The sequence below is a fragment of the Chelonoidis abingdonii genome, chromosome 11, assembly GCF_003597395.2.
Source record: "Chelonoidis abingdonii isolate Lonesome George chromosome 11, CheloAbing_2.0, whole genome shotgun sequence".
Taxonomy (NCBI): Eukaryota; Metazoa; Chordata; order Testudines; family Testudinidae; genus Chelonoidis; species Chelonoidis abingdonii.
Window position 1 is genome coordinate 29,962,574 of NC_133779.1, and position 18,195 is coordinate 29,980,768.

The 18,195-nt window shown below is 58.0% G+C and overlaps 1 protein-coding gene across 3 annotated transcripts in view; it reads left to right on the forward strand.

The window, feature by feature from the left end:
* Positions 1-16,239, forward strand: part of MATK (megakaryocyte-associated tyrosine kinase) — a 41,493-nt gene extending 25,254 nt beyond the window's left edge. For all 3 annotated transcript variants that reach the window (XM_032774634.2, XM_032774655.2, XM_032774645.2), the window contains exons 5-13: positions 6,087-6,306; positions 7,784-7,877; positions 8,575-8,640; positions 9,120-9,219; positions 12,895-12,979; positions 13,460-13,533; positions 14,035-14,230; positions 14,947-15,033; positions 15,398-16,239. In XM_032774634.2, the coding sequence (XP_032630525.1) occupies positions 6,087-6,306; positions 7,784-7,877; positions 8,575-8,640; positions 9,120-9,219; positions 12,895-12,979; positions 13,460-13,533; positions 14,035-14,230; positions 14,947-15,033; positions 15,398-15,580 (1,105 nt within the window). In that variant the 3' untranslated portion in view covers positions 15,581-16,239. The remainder of the gene's footprint in view (positions 1-6,086; positions 6,307-7,783; positions 7,878-8,574; positions 8,641-9,119; positions 9,220-12,894; positions 12,980-13,459; positions 13,534-14,034; positions 14,231-14,946; positions 15,034-15,397) is intronic.
* Positions 16,240-18,195: the final 1,956 nt, after the last annotated feature.

An 18,195-nucleotide genomic window follows, 5' to 3' on the forward strand; every position in this document is an offset into this window, starting at 1 on the left:
TACCTGATGACAGAACAAGGAGCAGCAGATCAAGGGACGTGATCGTTCCCACTCTATTCGACATTGGTGAAGGCCCTCACCTGGAGGTACATGTGTCCAGTTTTGGCCCCACAGCTGACAAGCACCGAATGATGGAAAAAATTGGAAAGTCGCTCTAGTGGAAGGGCAACAAAAATGATTAGGGGCTGGAGCACAGGACTTAAGAAGAGAGGGCTGCAGGGGAAGTGCGGATTGTTTAGATCTGCAGAAGCAGCAAGAATGAGAATGGATCTTGATTGTTTACTCAGGTGGTTGCAGGTACAGAACAAGAGTAATTTGGCTCAAGTCTGCAGTGGGAGAGGTTAGGTGGATATTTAGGAAAAACTTTTTCACTTTAGGAGGGTGGTGGAGCACTGCGAATGGAGGTGCGAATCTTTCCTGTCTTTAGAGGTTTTTAAAGTCAGGCTTTGACAAAGCCCTGGTTGGGAATGATTTACGTTGGGATTGGTCCTACTTTTTGAGCAGGTGTTGGATAATATGACCTCCTGAGGTCCTTTCCGTTCTCCAACTCTGATTATTCTATGATTCTATGATTTCCTTCTCTTGTCCCCCAGCTTGGTTCCATGGGAAGATCTTTCTGGTGTGGAGGCCGTGCAAGCGCGCTCCAGGCGCCCTGAGGACGGGCTCGTTCCTGGTGTGCGGGGAGTCCATCCGGCACCCTGAGGGACTACGTGCTGTGCGTCAGCTTTGGTCAAGCGGAGGTCATCCACTAACCTAGCATATCTACCAGGAAGAACCGGCATGAGCATCGATGCCTCCGTTTGCTTCTACAACCAGGCTCAGTGACAATCGAGGTCATGGAGCTACTCACAGGTCCAGCCCCCCGTGCAACTGGCGCAGACCACAATCTCCCTGGAGCAACGGGCAAAGAAACTACCAGAGAAAAAAACATCAAGCCCAAGAGCATCGGAGTCAGCTCCGCTGCGCATGCATAAGCATCATAGACAATGCAGCGTGCGCCATCCAGGGAGTGCAGGGGAGAGGCGGGGGGCAAGCTACTGCGTTCTCTGCATCCACCCACTGCCACCTTCCCCCCCATCGAGAACCAAAGCCCAGGAGAATAGGTCACTGGCTAGCCTGCCCCCTCCCCGCAATCTCCCAGTGCTCTGATCAACCGCGCAGCGTGCTGCACCAAAACCTGTATGATCTAAATATAGAGCCGCTGCTGAAACCCGGCAGGAAGGAAGTGGCGTTGGCTATTCTTAGCAGTCATGCCAGGCCTGCATCACCTCCCATGCCCAGGCTGCTTGACACCACCGAATCTGTGGGAAAGGACCTCTGCCGGAGAAGTCAGGGATGTATTTTTATCCTAACTCACAGGTCAGAGAAACTGAGATGGGGAAAAAGCAGCAAAGAGTTCTGTGGCACCATGCAAATCGACAAGTGGTGTATTCACCCTCGAAAGCGCCATGCTCCATACATCTGTAGTCTAATAAGGGGCCACAGGACTCTTGCTGCTTTTACAGATCCAGACTAACACGGCTACCCCTCGACACTTGAGACAGGGAGGGGCTTAGTCCTGGTTGCATAGTAGCTCAGCCACAGAGTCTGAACTAGCGTCAGAGTCGCCATGTGCCAATCTGAGCCCTCCCGGAGGCTGGAATGATCCGGGGGGGGGGGGGTATTTATTTTTTGCCTAGCTGAGTCCCACGGGTGGCAGGGGGTCAGATCTCCATTGACAGGGACATCTATTCCACTGTACGTTGCCCAACGTCTCGTGGCCCGAGCCAGGAACAAACCAGGTCGCTCTGCAAGCCTGGCCAAGGCACCTGTGCCCAGGCTCACGGCCTCTTCCTGCTCGTGGTTAGAGGGCTGTTAGGGCTTTGGCGGGAGGGGGCCAGCGATTCCAAGTGGGGGCAGGGCTAGGTAGAGGAGCCTGTCCTCGGCTGTTAGCAGTGCCCTCTCCTTATTCTTTGGTTCACTAGTGTGACTGAGTTTGTCCCAGCTCCCTTTGCCCGTCACTTGGTCTGCGGTGCATGTGCCTATGCGCCACAGAAGTCTACGCAACGCTCCTCCTGCGAGGAATGGAGGGCCGCAGCCCGACACCTTCGCCCCTACTCTGGCACAATAAGCCGCCCAGCTCCATTGCAGAGTGGAGAGGGTTGGGCACAATCCTAGGGTGTGTGGGACCCTCTGGGCTGCAGTCTCTGCTCTCTTCTGGCGGGTCTAGCACCTGCTCCCAGGTAAGGCTGCATAAAACTGGCTGTAGGTGCATGCCGGCTTACTGGGCCAGCACGCTAGTGAGCCTGAGTAAATCTGTCGTCTGTCTGTCTGCAGCCTATATGAAGGACCAGGGAGCTCCATCTCACAAGTTGTAAAGACCAAAACCAAAGCTCTGATGAAGCTGCTGAGGACGACGCTGCCCAAGGGTATGAGGGAATTCTGTTCGCAACTGCAGGGGTGGGAGGTGAAGGGAGTGGGACACTTAGGGCAAGTGGCGGGACTTTTGTGGGAAGGTAAAATCCCAGGGTCCAACGTCTCGTGAGCAACAGAGCTGGGAGCTCTGGCTAAGAAGCCCATTGGCCAGGGCGTGAGCTGAGTGGAGCTATGGGGTTGTGTGGGAGTGGAGTAGGGGCGTCTGTGTGGGAACATGGGAAAGCTAGGGGAATGTCTTAAGGTGAGGACATTGATCTTAAGCCTGTAAAAACCTGAGTGTCCAGGCATGGGGGAGAGGTGAGACCTTTGCTGAGAAACGGATACAAAGGAATCGGCTGTGCGGACGGTAGGGGCTCCTGACTGTGCCTGAAGCTCTGCTGTAAGCTGTGCATCCAAGTTGTCCAATTAACCTTGTGTTTTACACTGGCTGGCTAAAAGTCACTGTGGGTCCAAGTAAGAGGTGTGCAGGGCTGGACTCTCCCCCACTCCGTGACAACTGGTGGGCAGTTTACGGCGAGGAGATACTGCCCCATGGACGGCGCTCCTGCAGTAAGTGACTGGGAGAGCAGTAAAAACGAAGGGGTGGTTAACACCCTGGGAGTGTGTGCCCAGTGAGAAGGACTTTGCAGTAACAGGGTCCCCCGGGGGATTGCAGCGAGCGGTCCAGGGGCGGAGAGTCTGCAGCTCGACCCTGGCAGAGAGGTGGTGACCTCAAGAAGGGCTGGTGCACTAGGGGTCCCCTGGAAACCGTGGGGAGCGGCGAGTCACCCGACCTGTGAGTGGCCAGCAGGAAGATGTATGCCAAGCGGCGCAAGTGTGACCTGCTGGAGGCTGTGCAAGCAGAGGGGCTGCGCACAGGGGAGACTGACCAAAGGACCAGCTGATTGCCCAGACTGAGAGGGAGAACCCACATGAATGAACGGAGCCCTGTCTCTGAGGGAAGCAGCCTGGCAGATGCAGTGCAGGCACCAGTGTCTGTCCCCGCTGGGAGTGGTCAGCCCGACGGCTGAGGGCTTCCCGCAGATCCCCCCTTTCTAGGCCTAGGGGAAGGGGGGAGGAGCCAGCGAATACGAGGGCACCGTGACCCCCCCTGGCCAGCAGGGGATCCTGCCAGCGAAGCTCACCCCCCAGCAGGGATCCTCCCGGCGAGGCTCGACATCTCCGCGCGGCGGCTGAATAGAAAGAGAGCTGAGATGGGAGAGCTCGAGTTAAAGAGGCAAGAGCTGGAGGAGAAGTGGGAACAGCGAAACAGAACCGTAAACATGAGGAGCAGCGGAGGAGAAAGGAGAACCAGCGTAAACAAGGAGGAGGAACCAGCGCCAATGAGCTGGAGGAGAAGGAGAAACAGCGTATAACATGAGCTGGAGCTCGGCCCGGCTGAGGAGCCGTGAGGCCCCGGCTGCAGTGAGTGAGGGGGACCCAGCCTACAAAGAGCTTTGATAAGCACTTGCTGCCCGGCGTAAGGAGGGGGAGGACATAGATACCTTCCTGACGCCTTTGAGAATGCCTGCGAGCTGCATGGGGTTGGCCCTGCAGACAGGATCTCAGTTCTCACCCCCTTACTGGACTCCACAGCCGTGGAGGTGTACAGCCGACTGAAAGGGGCGGAGGCGGGGGACTACGAAACTTTCAAACAGGCCCTGCTCCGCGAGTTTGGGCTTGACTCCTGAGATGTACCGGAAAGGTTCCGGAGTCAGCGTAAAACCCGTGAGATACATATACCTACAACTGGTCAACCGGGCGCAGGGGTATGCCCGCAAGTGGACAGCTGGGGGCCCAAACCAAAGAGGACCTGCTTGACCTCTATTCATACTGGAGCACCTGTATGAGCAGTGCCCGTCCGACCTGAGGCTGTGGTTGAGGGACCAGAAGCCGGAGAACCGCAGCACGCAGGCCAACTTGCCGACCAATTTGTGGACAGTCGGGCAGGGGATGCAGGGAGGAGTCTCGAAGGAGCAGGCCTGCCTCAACGCAAGAGAGAAGAGTCATCATGGACTCGTTCCCAGCGGGGGCCTATGGAGAATCCCCCCCAAAAGGGAACATCCAGTGTCAGGTCCTCTCGACCCACTCAAGGGGACCCACGAGACATGGGCTGCTATCACTGTGGCCAACGAGGCCACATACGGGCCCAGTGCCCCAAGCTCAGGGACAGACCAAGCAGACCCAACCTCAAGAGGGGGGACTGGGTAAAAACCCAATCGGAGGAGGGCTACATTCCGGGAAAAGGGGGCTGGAACATACCACCTGTGAAGGAGGGAGGAGGTCCCCAGGTCAGCTCCTCTGGGGGCTGGATGCTCCAGCCTCCGGTTTTTGGTTTACCAGGGGGTGGCGCGGGGCTGCCCTCCGGAAAGAGTGCCTTGTTCCCTGGAGGTAGATGGGAGGAGGTCACTGGGTACTGGACACGGCGCAGAGGTGACGCTTGCCCGGCCCGAGGTGGTGGGCTCAGATCGGATGGTGCCCGACACCTACCTGACCCTGATGGGCGTGGGCGGGACCCCATTCAAGGTGCCCGTGGCGAGAGTAACATCTGAAGTGGGAGGCCAAGGAGGCCCCCAAGGACGTGGGGGTACACTCCCCACATTGCCCACAGACGTTTAATGGGAGAGGGACCTTGAGGACTGGCCTAGTAGCACCTCAGAGTGCCCTGGTCGTGACTCGTAGTCAGAGTCGGCAAAGGGCACTGCACCCCGACAACGGGGAAGGTACTCGGCCCGAGGTGCAGGACCCTAACCTGGGGGGCGGGGAACGCCCAGGGCACGGGCTCAGAGAGGCTGCGGCTCAGACCCAGCCAGCAAGAGAGAGCTGGTCCCCATCCCTGTCCCAGCTGCTGAGTTCCAGGCCGAGTTGCAGAAAAGATCCCTCCTTGCGAAGCCCAGGGAACGGGGCTGACCTTAGTGCGGTAACAGACCATGAGGAGAGGTTGCAAGGAGAGGTTCCTGTGGGAGAAGGGGTTCCTGTACCGAGAATGGGCTCCCCAGGGAAGTAGAGTCATGGGGATCAGGAGGCAGCTGGTGGTCCCCAGAAGTTTCGCCACAAAGCTGCTGTACCTGGCCCATGACATCCTCTCGCAGGACACCAGGAATCCGGCGCACCAGGCAGAGGCTGCTACAGAACTTTTACTGGCCTGGGGTCTTTACCCATGTCCGACAGTACTGCCAATCCTGTGACCCCTGCCAGAGGGTGGGGAAGGCCCGGGACAAGGGGAAAGCGGCCTTGAGGCCTTTACCCATCATAGAAGAACTTTCCAGAAGGTGGCCATGGACATAGTGGGACCTCTCAGCAACGACCGGTCAGGGAAGAAATACATCCTGGTGGTGGTGGATTTTGCCACTCGCTACCCACCGAGGCGGTGGCCTTGATTCCTCTATCGAAGCAGACACTTCTCAGTGGTAGGGGATGACAGAACAAGAGTAATGGTCTCAAGTTGCAGTGGGAGAGGTTTAGGTTGGATATTAGGAAAAACTTTTTCACTAGGAGGGTGGTGAAGCACTGGAATGGGTGGAATCTCCTTCCTTAGAGGTTTTTAAGGTCAGGCTTGACAAAGCCCTGGTTGGGATGATTTAGTTGGGAATTGGTCCTACTTTGAGCAGGGTGTTGGACTAGATGACCTCCTGAGGTCCCTTCCAACTCTGATATTCTATGATTCTATGATTCCTCTCCTTGTCCCCCAGCTGGTTCCATGGGAAGATCTCTGGTGTGGAGGCCGTGCAGGCGCTCCAGCCCCCTGAGGACGGGCTCTTCCTGGTGCGGGAGTCCATCCGGCACCCTGGGGACTACGTGCTGTGCGTCAGCTTTGGCAAGGAGGTCATCCACTACCGCATCATCTACCAGGAGAACCGGCTGAGCATCGATGCCTCCGTTTGCTTCTACAACCTCATTGACATGATCGAGGTCAGTGGGATGCCTACCCAGGTCCCAGCCCCCCGTGGCAACTGGCGCAGACACATCTCCCTGGAGCCACTGGGCAAAGAAACTAGCCAGAGAAAAAACATCAGGCCCAAGAGCACCTGGAGTCAGCTCCGGCGCTGCATAAGCATCTAGACAAGCAGGTGCTCCATCCCAGGGAGTGCAGGGAGGAGGCGGGGGGCAAGCTACTCGTTCTCTGCATCCACCCACTCGCCCACCTTCCCCCCCATCCCGAGACCAACAGCCCCAGGAGAAGGTCACTGCTTAGCTGCCCCCTCCCCCGCAATCTCCTCAGTGCTCTGTTCCCAACCTGCGCAGCTGCTGTCAGCCAAAACCGTATGATCTAAATATAGAGCCGCTGCTGAAACCCGGCGGAAGGAAGTGGAGTTTGCTATTTCTTAGCAGTCATCCTCAGGCCTTTGCATCACCTCCCAGCCCAGGGCTGCTGACACCCGAATCTGGGGAAAGGACCCTGCCGGATGAAGCAGGGATGTATTTTTATCCCTACCTAACAGGCAGAGAAACTGAGATGGGGAAAAGCAGCAAAGAGTTCTGTGGCACCTGCATCCGACAAAGTGGGTATTCACCCTCGAAAGCTCATGCTCCAGTACATCTGTTAGTCTATAAGGTGCCACAGGACTCTTTGCTGCTTTTACAGATCCAGACTAACACGGCTACCCCTCTGACACTTGAGACAGGGAGGTGGCCTAGTCCTGGTTGCATAGTGACTCAGCCACAGAGCTGGAACTAGCCTTCAGGAGTCCCATGTGCCAATCCTGAGCCCTCCCAGGAGCCTGGGAGATGGATCTCGGGGGGGGGGGGGATCCATTTTGCCTATGCTGAGTCCCACCGGGTGGCAGGGGGCAGATCTCCATTGACAGGTGGACATATTCACTGACTTGCCCAAGCGCTCTAGTGGCCGAGCCAGGAATCAAACCCAGGTCTCCTGCAGCCTTGGCCAAGGCCCTGTTGGCCAGGCTAGGCCAGTCTTCCTGCTCTGGGTTAGAGGGCTTGGTAGGGCCTTGGCCTGGGAGGGTGGCAGCGCATTCCCAGTGGGGGCAGGGCTAGGAGAGGAGCTGTCCTGGCTGTTACAGTGCCCCCTACTGGTCACTTTGTGATGAGTTTGTCCCAGCTCCCTTTGACCGTCACTGGGGTCTGCGGTGCATGTGCACGCGCACACAGAGTCTCAGCAACGCTCCCTGCAGGGAATGGGAGGGAGCAGCCCAGACACCTTCGCCCCCTACTCTGGCACAATAAGCCGCTCCAGCTCCATTGCAGAGTGGAGAGGGTGGCACAATCCTAGGGTGGTGTGGGACCCTCTGGGCTGCCAGTCCTGCTCTCTCTGGCGGGTCTCAGCACCTGCTCCCAGGTAAGGCTGGCATAACACTGGGCTGTAGGTGCAGCAGGCTTACTGGGCAGCAGCTGTGAGCCTGAGTAACTCTGTCTGTCTGTCTGTCTGCAGCACTATATGAAGGACCAGGGAGCCATCTGCACCAAGTTGGTAAAACCCAAACCAAAGCCTGGGCTGAAGTCTGCTGAGGACGAGCTGGCCAAGGGTATGAGGGATCTGTCTGCAAACTGCAGGGGTGGGAGGTGAAGGGGGATGGGGACACTAGGGCAAGTGGCTGGGACTTTGGGGGGAAGGTAAAATCCCCAGGGTCCAACGTTCTCGAGCAACAGAGCTGGGAGCTCTGGCTAAGGAAGCCCATTGCCAGGGCTGAGCTGAGTGGAGCTTATGGGGTGTGTGTGATGGAGTAGGGGCTGTCTGTGTGGGGGATGGGAAAGCAGGGGATGTCTTTAGGTGAGGGACAGGATCTTTAAGCCTGTAACCTGAGCCAGGCAGGGGGGAGAGGGTGAGACCTTTGCTGAGGAAACGGAACAAAGGAATCGGCTGGCGGGAGGAGGGGCAGGTCAGTTTGGGTTTTGGGGCTGTGTGGGCGGAATTCAGGGTATCCTAGCTAGGATCCAAGCACCCTGAAAGCCCAGAAGGACTTGATGGAGGGGTCCTGACTGTGCCTGCAAGCTCTGCTGTAACCTGTGTTCCTGTTGTCCAATAAACCTTCTGTTTTACTGGCTGGCTGAGAGTCACTGTGGGGTCCAGGAAGAGGGGTGCAGGGCCGGACTCCCCCACACTCCGTGACAGTGTGAAACTCGCACTCAGCTCACGGAGGGGCCTCAATCGGTGTCAGGCCTGACATAGAGGGAAGACCCAGCCCTACCCCTTGTAACTAACCAGTCTCCTCTCACCTGCAGCTGGCTGGTTACTGAAACTGCAGCACCTCACACTGGGAGACAAGATTGGGGAAGGAGAATTCGGAGGTGAGCGCTCGGGGCGGTCCAGGGAGGGGGTGGATCCTGAGATGGCATGAGGCCCCGCACACCCAGTGCATGGATTGAGCTCTGGGGAGCAGGCTGGGTGGGCAGCCCTGGAGGCTGAGTCCCTCTGTACAGCCAGGTAGCGCTGGGCACACCCCCTTGCTCCAATCAGCAAGCCCTATGGGAGCCATGGGGGGCTAAGCTGGGAGGGCTTCATGGCTGGGATGGACTGGGGGGATAGTTATCACGGGGACGTGCATACCAGGCCCCTAGGAGCCACCCCATGATGGACCCCCCAGGCTCACTCCCAGGCTGGACTTGCCCTTGGAGTCGCCTCTCCCCCGCTTTCCCTTTACCTCCTCCAGATGTGGATGGGCTACTCAGCTGTGCCCTCCCTGCCCCAGACCCTGCTTCCATTTCTGCATCGCCAGGCTGAGGCCGCCAACTTGGCACCTGACCACCCTCTCTCCCCACCCCTGCAGCTGTCCTGCAGGGAGAGTACATGGGGCAGAAAGTGGCCGTGAAGAACATCAAGTGCGACGTCACCGCCCAGGCCTTTCTCGCTGAGACCGCTGCCATGACGTAAGTGAGCCAAGAGGCTGGGCGGGCGCTCCCTTCCCTGCCCCCCAGTGCTCTGCAGGATTCCCCCGTGGGCAGGGAGCAGGGGCATGGGCAGCCTTCAGGGGATGACTGAGCATGCAGGGATCCTGCTGGGGGCTGTGTGCGGGAGATGGAAAGCAGGCCGACAGGACAGACTTGTGCTGGTAAAGCTGCATTGCTCGGGGTGTGATCTCTGAGCCCCAGGGCTAAGCCGCTGTACCAGGAAAGCTTATCTAATGGGGGGTGGCCGGGGGGATGGGGGGCTGGAATAAGCAACGCTGACGAAAGCGTGGTTTGGCCAGCTTGACTGGCATCTGCACTAGCCACACTTTGCTGGTCTAGCACCATGGCTCTCAATCTTTCCAGGCTACTGTACCCCTTTCTGGAGCCCGAGGCCTGAGCCCCGTCTCCCAGGACTGAAACATGTAATTTAGTTTTGTGGGGCCCCCTGGGATGTGAGGCCCCAGGCAACTACCCTGTTGGCCACACTCTAACACTGGCCCTGCATTTTCAACCCCCCTAAACCGGTCCCCCTACCCCCTGGGGGTCCTGATGCCCAGGTTGAGAAACACTGTTCTAGATGAGCGGCAAAGAGTTCTGTGGCCCCTTATAGACTAATAGACGTATTGGAGCTTGAACTTTCGCGGTGAATACCCACTTCGTCGGATGCATCCAAAGCTCATGCTCCAATACGTCTGTTAGTCTATAAGGAGCCACAGAACTCTGCTGTTTTGCAGATCCAGACTAACACGGCTACCCCTCTGACACTGATCTAGATGAATGAACACACACCCCTGGAAGACCTCTGCGAACCCCCAGGGGTACATGTACCCCTGGTTGAGAACCCCTGGGCTAGCAAGGGAGTAGCCTGCTGAAGAGCTGGTGTCCCTCTGTGAGACCGGGAGCTGTGTGTATTTGTGAGAGAGACTGTGTGTTTTCATAATGAACCTCAGTAATAACTACTGATAATTTACAGCGACTGTGATTTCAATATTAATCATTTATTATTCTGACTCCTTCTTAGCATTATATTGTGGTGGCCTCCATCCAGCCAGAGCCCCCCAGTGGGGGCACTGGAAAAACAAGTAGTGAGGGACAGCCCGTGCCCTGAAGAGAAAACTTGCTAGAGAAATTCAGGCTGACAGCAAGGCATGCCCTTTGAACAGCGGGGTTAGCGAAGCACTAGAATAACTTGCCAAGGATGCGGCAGACTCTCCATCTCCTGCAGTCTTTAAATCTAGACTGGATGTGTCTTTCTAGCTCAGCCACAAGTTATGGGCTGGATGCAGGACTGACTGGGCGAGGCTCTCAGGCCTGCGCTCTAATCAGAGCGGCCCCTTCTGGCCGTAAGGTCTGTGACTGTAGGATGGGGTTCCCAGGTGTCCAGTTTGCGACTGGAACGCCTGGCTGAAAAGGGACCCTGACGGCTCCGGTCAGCACCACCGACTGGGCTGTTAAAAGTCTGGTCAGCAGCGCAGCAGGGACCAAGGGCTAAGGCAGGCTTCCTACCTGCCCTGGCTCCACACTGCTCTTGGAAGCAGCCTGCAGGGCCCTGCAGCCCCTAGGTGCTGGGGTAGCCAGGGAGGCTCCATTGCCCCACCTTGAGTATTGGCTCCACAGCTCTTATTGGCTGGAAAGGCAGAGCACACTGCGCAGCGCCACCTGACCGCCCATATGCCTAAAGGCCGCAGGGACATGGCGACTGCTTCCTTGAAGCCGTGGTAAGTGTCTCTGGGACCCCGCACCAGCAACCCCGCACCCCAACTCCCTGGCCCAGCATGGATCCACTTCCTGCACCCCAAACCCCTCATTCCCACTCCCAGCTGGAGCCCTCACTCTCACACACTCCAACCCCCTGGCCCAGCCCAGAGCCCCCTCCTGCACCCAAACCTCTCATCCCCGGCCCCACTCCGGAGCCCTAATCCCTTCCTGCAACCCAACCCCCTGCCTCAGCCTCGTGAAAGTGAGTGAGGGTGGGGAAGAGCGAGCGATGGAGCAAGTGGGGGCAGGCCCCCGGAGTAGGGGCATGGCATGGGCAGGGCCTCAGAGAAGGGGCGGGACAGGGGGTACAGTTCTGTGGGATTAGAAAGTTGGGAACCCTACTGTGGGAAGAGCTCCGAGTGTAAGAGCCAAGCCCTAGCAGGGGGAGCTGCGGTGGGCACTGCCAACAGGTCTCCATGTGGGGCTGTGGGAGGTAATAGAACGAAGAGGGACTTTCCCTACAGATTAGCTGGTGGGAGCAGCAGTTGCATGTTGGCCCCTGCGGAGCAGAGGGGGAAGTGGTGGCTTTGCAGGTTTCCCCCCTGTGAGGGGGAAGGACCAGGGTGCTTGCTGGGGAGCCAGGCATCCCCCTCCCATTGCTGGCAGAGCAGACAGATGAGCTTGTGGGTGGGGTAAATTGTGGAGGGCTCTGATGGCTAGGACAAGGGGTTCAGCTACCCCCAGTGCCAGGCAGCTTAGCCCAGGTGGGGGCCCCCCACAAGCATTAGCAGCCCCCAAGCTTTACATGGGTGGCCACCCCCGCAAGGGGCACAGCTTAGCAGAATGTCTGGGCCCTGTAAGAACCCAGAGCTGGGTGACTGTGTCCAGCGATTAGTCTGAAGGATACTCAGCCCACAAAGAACAAGGGTGTAGTCAGGGCCCTGTGAGCCCCAGGATTGCAGCCTGCCTGCCAGGGAGCATGCTGCAGAGTTCCCCCTGCAGTGCAGAATTAGGCTCCAGCAGCTCAGCTTTTGTTTTGCATGTGTAACACTGACAGTCCCCAGTTGTCAGGATTGAACCCAGGTCCTCGGGAGCTTAGTGCATGAGTCTGTACCCCAGGAGCTAAGAGCCAACTGGCTGCTAGCTAAGACTGTAGAGGCGACTCATTTTCTCGCTCTCTCTCTGTGGTTTCGGTGCCACTAGATGGGACAGAACCCCACACCCAGGAAGTGTGAGTTACATGTGTTCCCTGTGTCCCCTCCCTCACAGGACAGGGGCTGTGTGTGTGGGGGGGGGAGGGGGTTCCCTGTGTCCCACTCCCTTGCAGGACAGGGGCTGGGTGTATGTCTGTGATTGTGATTGCATGTGTGTGTGTATTCCCCGTGGCCCCTCCCTTGCAGCCCAGTTCCCTGTGTCCCCTCCCTCACAGGACAGGGGCTGGGTGTGTGTTTGTGTATTCCCCATGCCCCCCTCCCTTGCAGGCCAGGGGCTGTGTGTGTGTGTGTGGGGGGGGTTCCTTGTGTTCTCCTCCCTCAAAGCCAGGGCTCTCTCTGTGTGCATGCCACATGTAGTGAGAGCCTTTCCCCCGGCAGGAGCGGCACCAGGGTTTCTGTCACCCTAGGCAGAATTCGGGGGGCTGCATTTTGTATGCTCCCCACGGGGCGCACGGGAGCTTCCGGTTCCACTCCCATCGCGCCGCCAAAGAAGGACCCTCTGCCGCTGCTCAGTTGCCTGCCGCTGTTTTCCGTGGCACGTCGGCTGAAGGTCCTTCTTCGGTGGCGCGATGGGAGCGGAACCGGAAGCTCCCATGCCCCCCGTGGGGAGCATACAAAATGCCGCCCCCCAAATCCTGGCGCCCTAGGCAACCGCCTAGGGTCACCTAATGGAAGCGCCGACCCTGCCCCCCGGCCCAGCACCGGATGGATGTTTCCTTGATGTGGCCATTCCCTCCTCCAGGAAGGTCCGTCACAAAAACCTGGTGCAGCTGCTGGGTGTGATCCTGCACAACGGCCTGTATATCGTCATGGAGTACATGAGCAAGGTGAGAGCATCCTAGGCCCAGCCTGCCCTGCTGCATCAGAGCAAACCAGGGTCCCCAACCGGCCCTTTGCACCAGAGATGCCTCTCCAGCACCCCTCTTCCCTGGGCACGCAGGGGCTGGAGCCTGGCCTGGAGAGCAGTTCACGGCTAGGCCGCAGCGTCAGATCCGGCCTGGGTCAGCAGTGACTGGAAACCCTTCCTCTCTGGGAAGATGGTGGGTCCCAGGGCAGTTTGCAGGGAATAGGCCCTGTTGCAAACCCAAACCCTGCAGAGAGGCCAGGGATCGACTGGGCTGTGGAGACCGTTCTTCCAGCTCACCTTGCATGGGGGGCAGTAAGATCAGGCAGGAGGCATGGGTGGGGGGTAGTGCTAGCCCGGCTGGCGGGCTAGAGGGCTCCTGTCACCAGGGCTGGCCATGCAGAACCTTTCGCTAATGCAAGAGGTGACAGGTTCTCATAAGTGTTTCTCTCTCCTCCGCCAGGGGAACCTGGTCAACTTCCTGCGGACACGGGGCAGATCGGTCCTCCAGCCCAAGCAGCTCATCCAGTTTGCCCTGTGAGTCCTGCACCTTTCCCCCACTGTGGCCTGGTTGCTCCAAGCAGGGGTTAATTCTGTCCTTGCAGTCAGGACAAGCCTTGTCTAAAGTTACCCTCATCATAGGTGGCTCATTTCCATGCCCTCTGTCCCCTTGAGAATCTAAAGCGCTTCACATTTCTCTTGGGAGGCAGGCCCCAGCCATTGTCCTCATTTCCCAAAGGGAAAATGATTTGCCCAGGGCCACTCAGTGAGTCAGTGGTGGAGCGGGGAATCCTGAGTCCCAGTCCCCTGCCCTGCACAGGTCAGAGGCTGCGGTTCGGTTATGCTCTTATTCAGGCTGCAAAGGGATGGCACGCCCCAGGCAGGCTGCAGCCAAGAGCTGTCCTCTTTAGTGAGGGGCTAAGTCATGTCTGTGGCTCAAGGGTGGAGGTTGGGTGTGAAGATGGGCACTGAATACAGCTGATCCCTTCTACCCCCATGCACCCGCTGCCCTTGGTTTTGGTTGCCCGTGGTGTGCAGGGACATCTCCCAGGGGATGGACTACCTGGAGTCCAAGAAGCTGGTGCACAGGGACCTTGCTGCCCGCAACATCCTGATCTCAGAGGAGAATGTGGCCAAAGTGAGTGACTTCGGCTTGGCCAAGGTGGACCCAAAAGGCGTAGATGCCACCAAGCTGCCGGTCAAGTGGACGGCTCCGGAGGCCCTGAAAAACAATGTAAGTGAGGGGGAGGGGACTGGCAGGGGCACCTGGCCCAGCCCTGCCTTCTGCAGGCCTCCCGCCCTTCACATCATCTTGGCGAGCCCAAGTGAGATTTGTCACAGACCGTGATGCCCACGTCTGACGTTGGTACAGCAACACGCTTGGGTGATGCCTGCGCAGCCACACGTCTCCCAGCCCAGCCGTGCGTCCCCCTGTGCCTGAGCATCCCCCATGCTGCCTCGCCAGCTTCGTCTCAGTGCATTCTGGGAGAATCCGGGCAGCTGTCCCGTCGTGCCTCAGCAGGGGGTGAAGTGCCCAGGCACACGTGTGCACAGTGGCACCAGCATGGCAATGCATCCTGGGATTGCTAGTGCACAGAGAACAGGGAGGAAGGCAGCACCGCCAAACCCAGGAGCCAGCCTGGGCCTCTGGCAAAGCGACACCCGCTGGGCTGCCATGTGTGCGGGCACAGTCCTGTGTGGAGCCAGCTGTGTCACATCTGGTTACAGACCCAGATCCAGTTACACCAGAGACAGGGCCAAGGAGATTCTCTACAAAGGGCCCATCCCCCAGTGCGTGGCCCTGCCACTCTCCCGGAGCACCCAGAAATGGGGCGAGGCCGTTCACCGGGTGGGATACAGGCTCCTGCCCCCATCCCTGGCCTGTGTCACCAGCCCTGCATGGCTTTGTGGCTGCTTGCTGCGGCGTCACCTTCCTCACGTCCCCTGCAGAAATTCTCAACCAAGTCGGACGTCTGGAGCTATGGGATCCTCCTGTGGGAACTGTTTTCCTACGGCCGGGCACCCTACTCCAAGATGGTGAGTGCTCCCTATGGGGTGGTGCTGGCTGGCTCCTGACATCCCTGGGCTAAGGCCTGGATGGCACAAGGATACAGTTAAACCAGATTCTTGCTAATGCCAAGCGCCTGGGCGTGGGGGAAGCATGAGAACACCAGTGCCATGGAGAGCAGCTGTTCCATGGGGTGTGGAGGTGCCGTGTGGAGCAGAGGTGCAGCAGGAGTGGCTGTGTCACAGGGGGAGATGGGGGCTCGCGGGTGGGTGAGAGCATGCAGACAGAGGTGGGCTGGATTTAGTACTGCCCCGGGTAGTGATGGGGTGGATCATGGCATTACTCTGCAGAAAGGGAGCCAGGGATCTCACAGCAGGTCTCTCTCTGCCCAAGACTCTGAAGGAAGTGACGGAGATGGTAGAGAAGGGGTACCGGATGGAGGCCCCTGAGGAATGCCCACCCTCCCTCTACACCCTGATGAAGAGCTGCTGGGAGACAGAGCCGGGGAAGCGGCCTTCCTTCAGGAAGCTCACCGAGAAGCTGCAGAAGGAGCTGAAGCACATAAGGGACAGTTAGCCCTGGTGGCTCCTGCTCCCAGGGCCGCAACAACCCCGACTCCCTGCGCCTGCACGAGGCTGAGAGACTGGTTCCAAGGGGCCCATATTTATCCTGGCAGCCCTAGCATGTCCCTGCACAAGCACAGCTCTCCGAGAGCGCGTACAGGCTGGGAATAGACTGGCATCGTGTGCCTCGTGGGTATATGTACGCCGGAGGTGTGCTCAGTTCTGAACCATACCTGGCAGGTTTCTGATTCGTTCAGGATGAGTCTGGTCACATGGCCCCGTGGATTGCAATCTGGTGGCCATATGCCCCCCCATCCACTAGCCACAAACCACAGCTCAGGGACGGCTGGGAGGAGTGTGTCCCATTGCGCTGAGCCAGCAGCGCCCTCCTGTGGCTGGTGCTCAAGCATGAGAGCCCTTGACACTCCTGCAATCAGCGCAAACGGCTGAAACGTTCAGCGAAGCCAGAGCGTCTCCAGGGCCCAGGGATTGGGCTGGGGCTGGGGCTGGGGCGGGAGAATGGTGGGTGGAGAGGAAGTGCTGCTCCTTAGCTCTTGGAACCTGGACTCAGTTCTCCAGAGGCTCCTACTGATGTTTATTTCCAAGTGTTTGCCTCATGTTTTAGTGATTGAAAATGTGGCAACAGCACAAAATGAACAGAGTCCCACTGTCCTCTGCCTGGCCTGTGAGTTATTCATCAGGACCAGCTGAGATTCGGCAAAATTCAGCCAAAGTAGCTCAGCAGCTTCGTGGCTAAAGGCATCGTTGTAACAGAGGATGTCCGATTGGGTGTCAGGCCCGGCCTTTGCCTCAGTTTCCCTCTGTGGAGGTCTCCAGCCAGACTCTTGTAAGTCAAGTAAGCCTTCCCCTGCTTGCCAGTGTCTCAACCCCTGCAGCCTGGTGTTCCCTCCAGCCTGTTCCTCTTTAGGCTTCTGCCCCTTGCTGCCAGCAGCTCCAGCTTGGCATAGCTTGCCCTCACCCAGCTGCCAGTTGGCCTGTAGGTGTCACCTGATCCCAGACCTGGCACCTGGGTGGCGGCCAAGTAGTTGCAGGTGGGGCGAAGGCTGCGACAGTCATTTGGATTAGCCAGCAAGGAACATGGCTTCTTTCCTCGAGACGCTGCTGACGCAACCCCCTCTACACACAGTGTAGTAAGATGAGGCCCTGAAACAAACTCTTGTGTCAGAGGCCCAGTCTGAGGCCTGAAGCCTGAACCAAAGTACTTCCAGGCATTGCTAAGCAAAAGCTGGGTTGTGAGCCAGGCAGTGGGCACGTATCCACACATAAGGTACATACACAGCAGCACACACCCAGCCACACCGATACACCCTCATACATAGAATCATAGAATCTCAGGGTTGGAAGGGACCTCAGGAGGTATCTAGTCCAACCCCCTGCTGAAAGCAGGACCAACCCCGACTAAATCACCCCAGCCAGGGCTTTGTCAAGTTGGGCCTTAAAAACCTCTAAGGGTGGAGATTCCACCACCTCCCTAGGGAACCCATTCCAGTGCTTTACCACCCTCCTAGTGAAACAGTGTTTCCTAATATCCAGCCGAGACCTCCCCCACTGCAACTTGAGACCATTGCTCCTTGGTCTGTCATCTGCCACCACTGAGAACAGCCGAGCTCCATCCTCTTTGGAATCCCCCTTCAGGTAGCTGAAGGCTGCTATCAAATCCCCCCTCACTCTTCTCTTCTGCAGACTAAACAGTCCCAGTTCCCTCAGCCTCTCCTCGTAAGTCATGTGCTCCAGCCCCCTGATCGTTTTTGTTGCCTTCCGCTGGACTCTCTCCAATTTGTCCACATCTCTTCTGTAGTGGGGGGACCAGAACTGGACGCAATACTCCAAGTGTGGCCTCATCACTCCCTTGATCTGCTGGCAGTGCTCCTACTAATGCAGCCCAGTATGTATGCAAACATACAGGAACAGGCACACACACCCATATATGCACGCACCACATATCTGTATGGACACTTGCAAGATGGACCTTTGGTCTGACCCAGTATGGCCATTCTTGTGTTTGTAAACATGCATGGTATGTACATATACATACTCACACATGCATGTTCCTACACATGTGTGCCCAGGCAAACACTCTCACATGTGTGTGCACACACTGAAACCAGGGCCGTGTTCACAGTGCACCCTGTCCCCTGAGCCATGTGAGCTAGGGAAGACAGAAGTCCCAGGGAGGAGCCCCCACTCATACCGGAGCAGCCCTAGAAGCTGGTTCTGCAGCAGGGAGCCTCCCACACACGGGGTGTGACCGGGCATCAGGTGGCTTTGCCCCTGTGCTGGCTGGCTCTGACCCCTCCTGCCCACTCTCACTCCCCCCACCGCATGCTCCCTTGCCTACCTTCCCTTCCTCCTCTCCCCTGCCCTGATCACCCCCACATCCCAATGGCCTTCTGTGGCCCTGCTCCCCACCTCCGGTCTCCCCAGTTAGCCAATTCCACCGTCCCCAGCACTAAGCCCCACCCAAAGGATTAAACTAACACACCCTGGCCCCAAGTGAGGTTTGCACCCCTCATGCTGCTCATCTTCCCGGGTGGCAGCTGGGCTAGGGCTGCTAGACACGCTCCATGGCAAGGCTCAGCGATTACTCTGCCTGCCGCTTGGCACAAT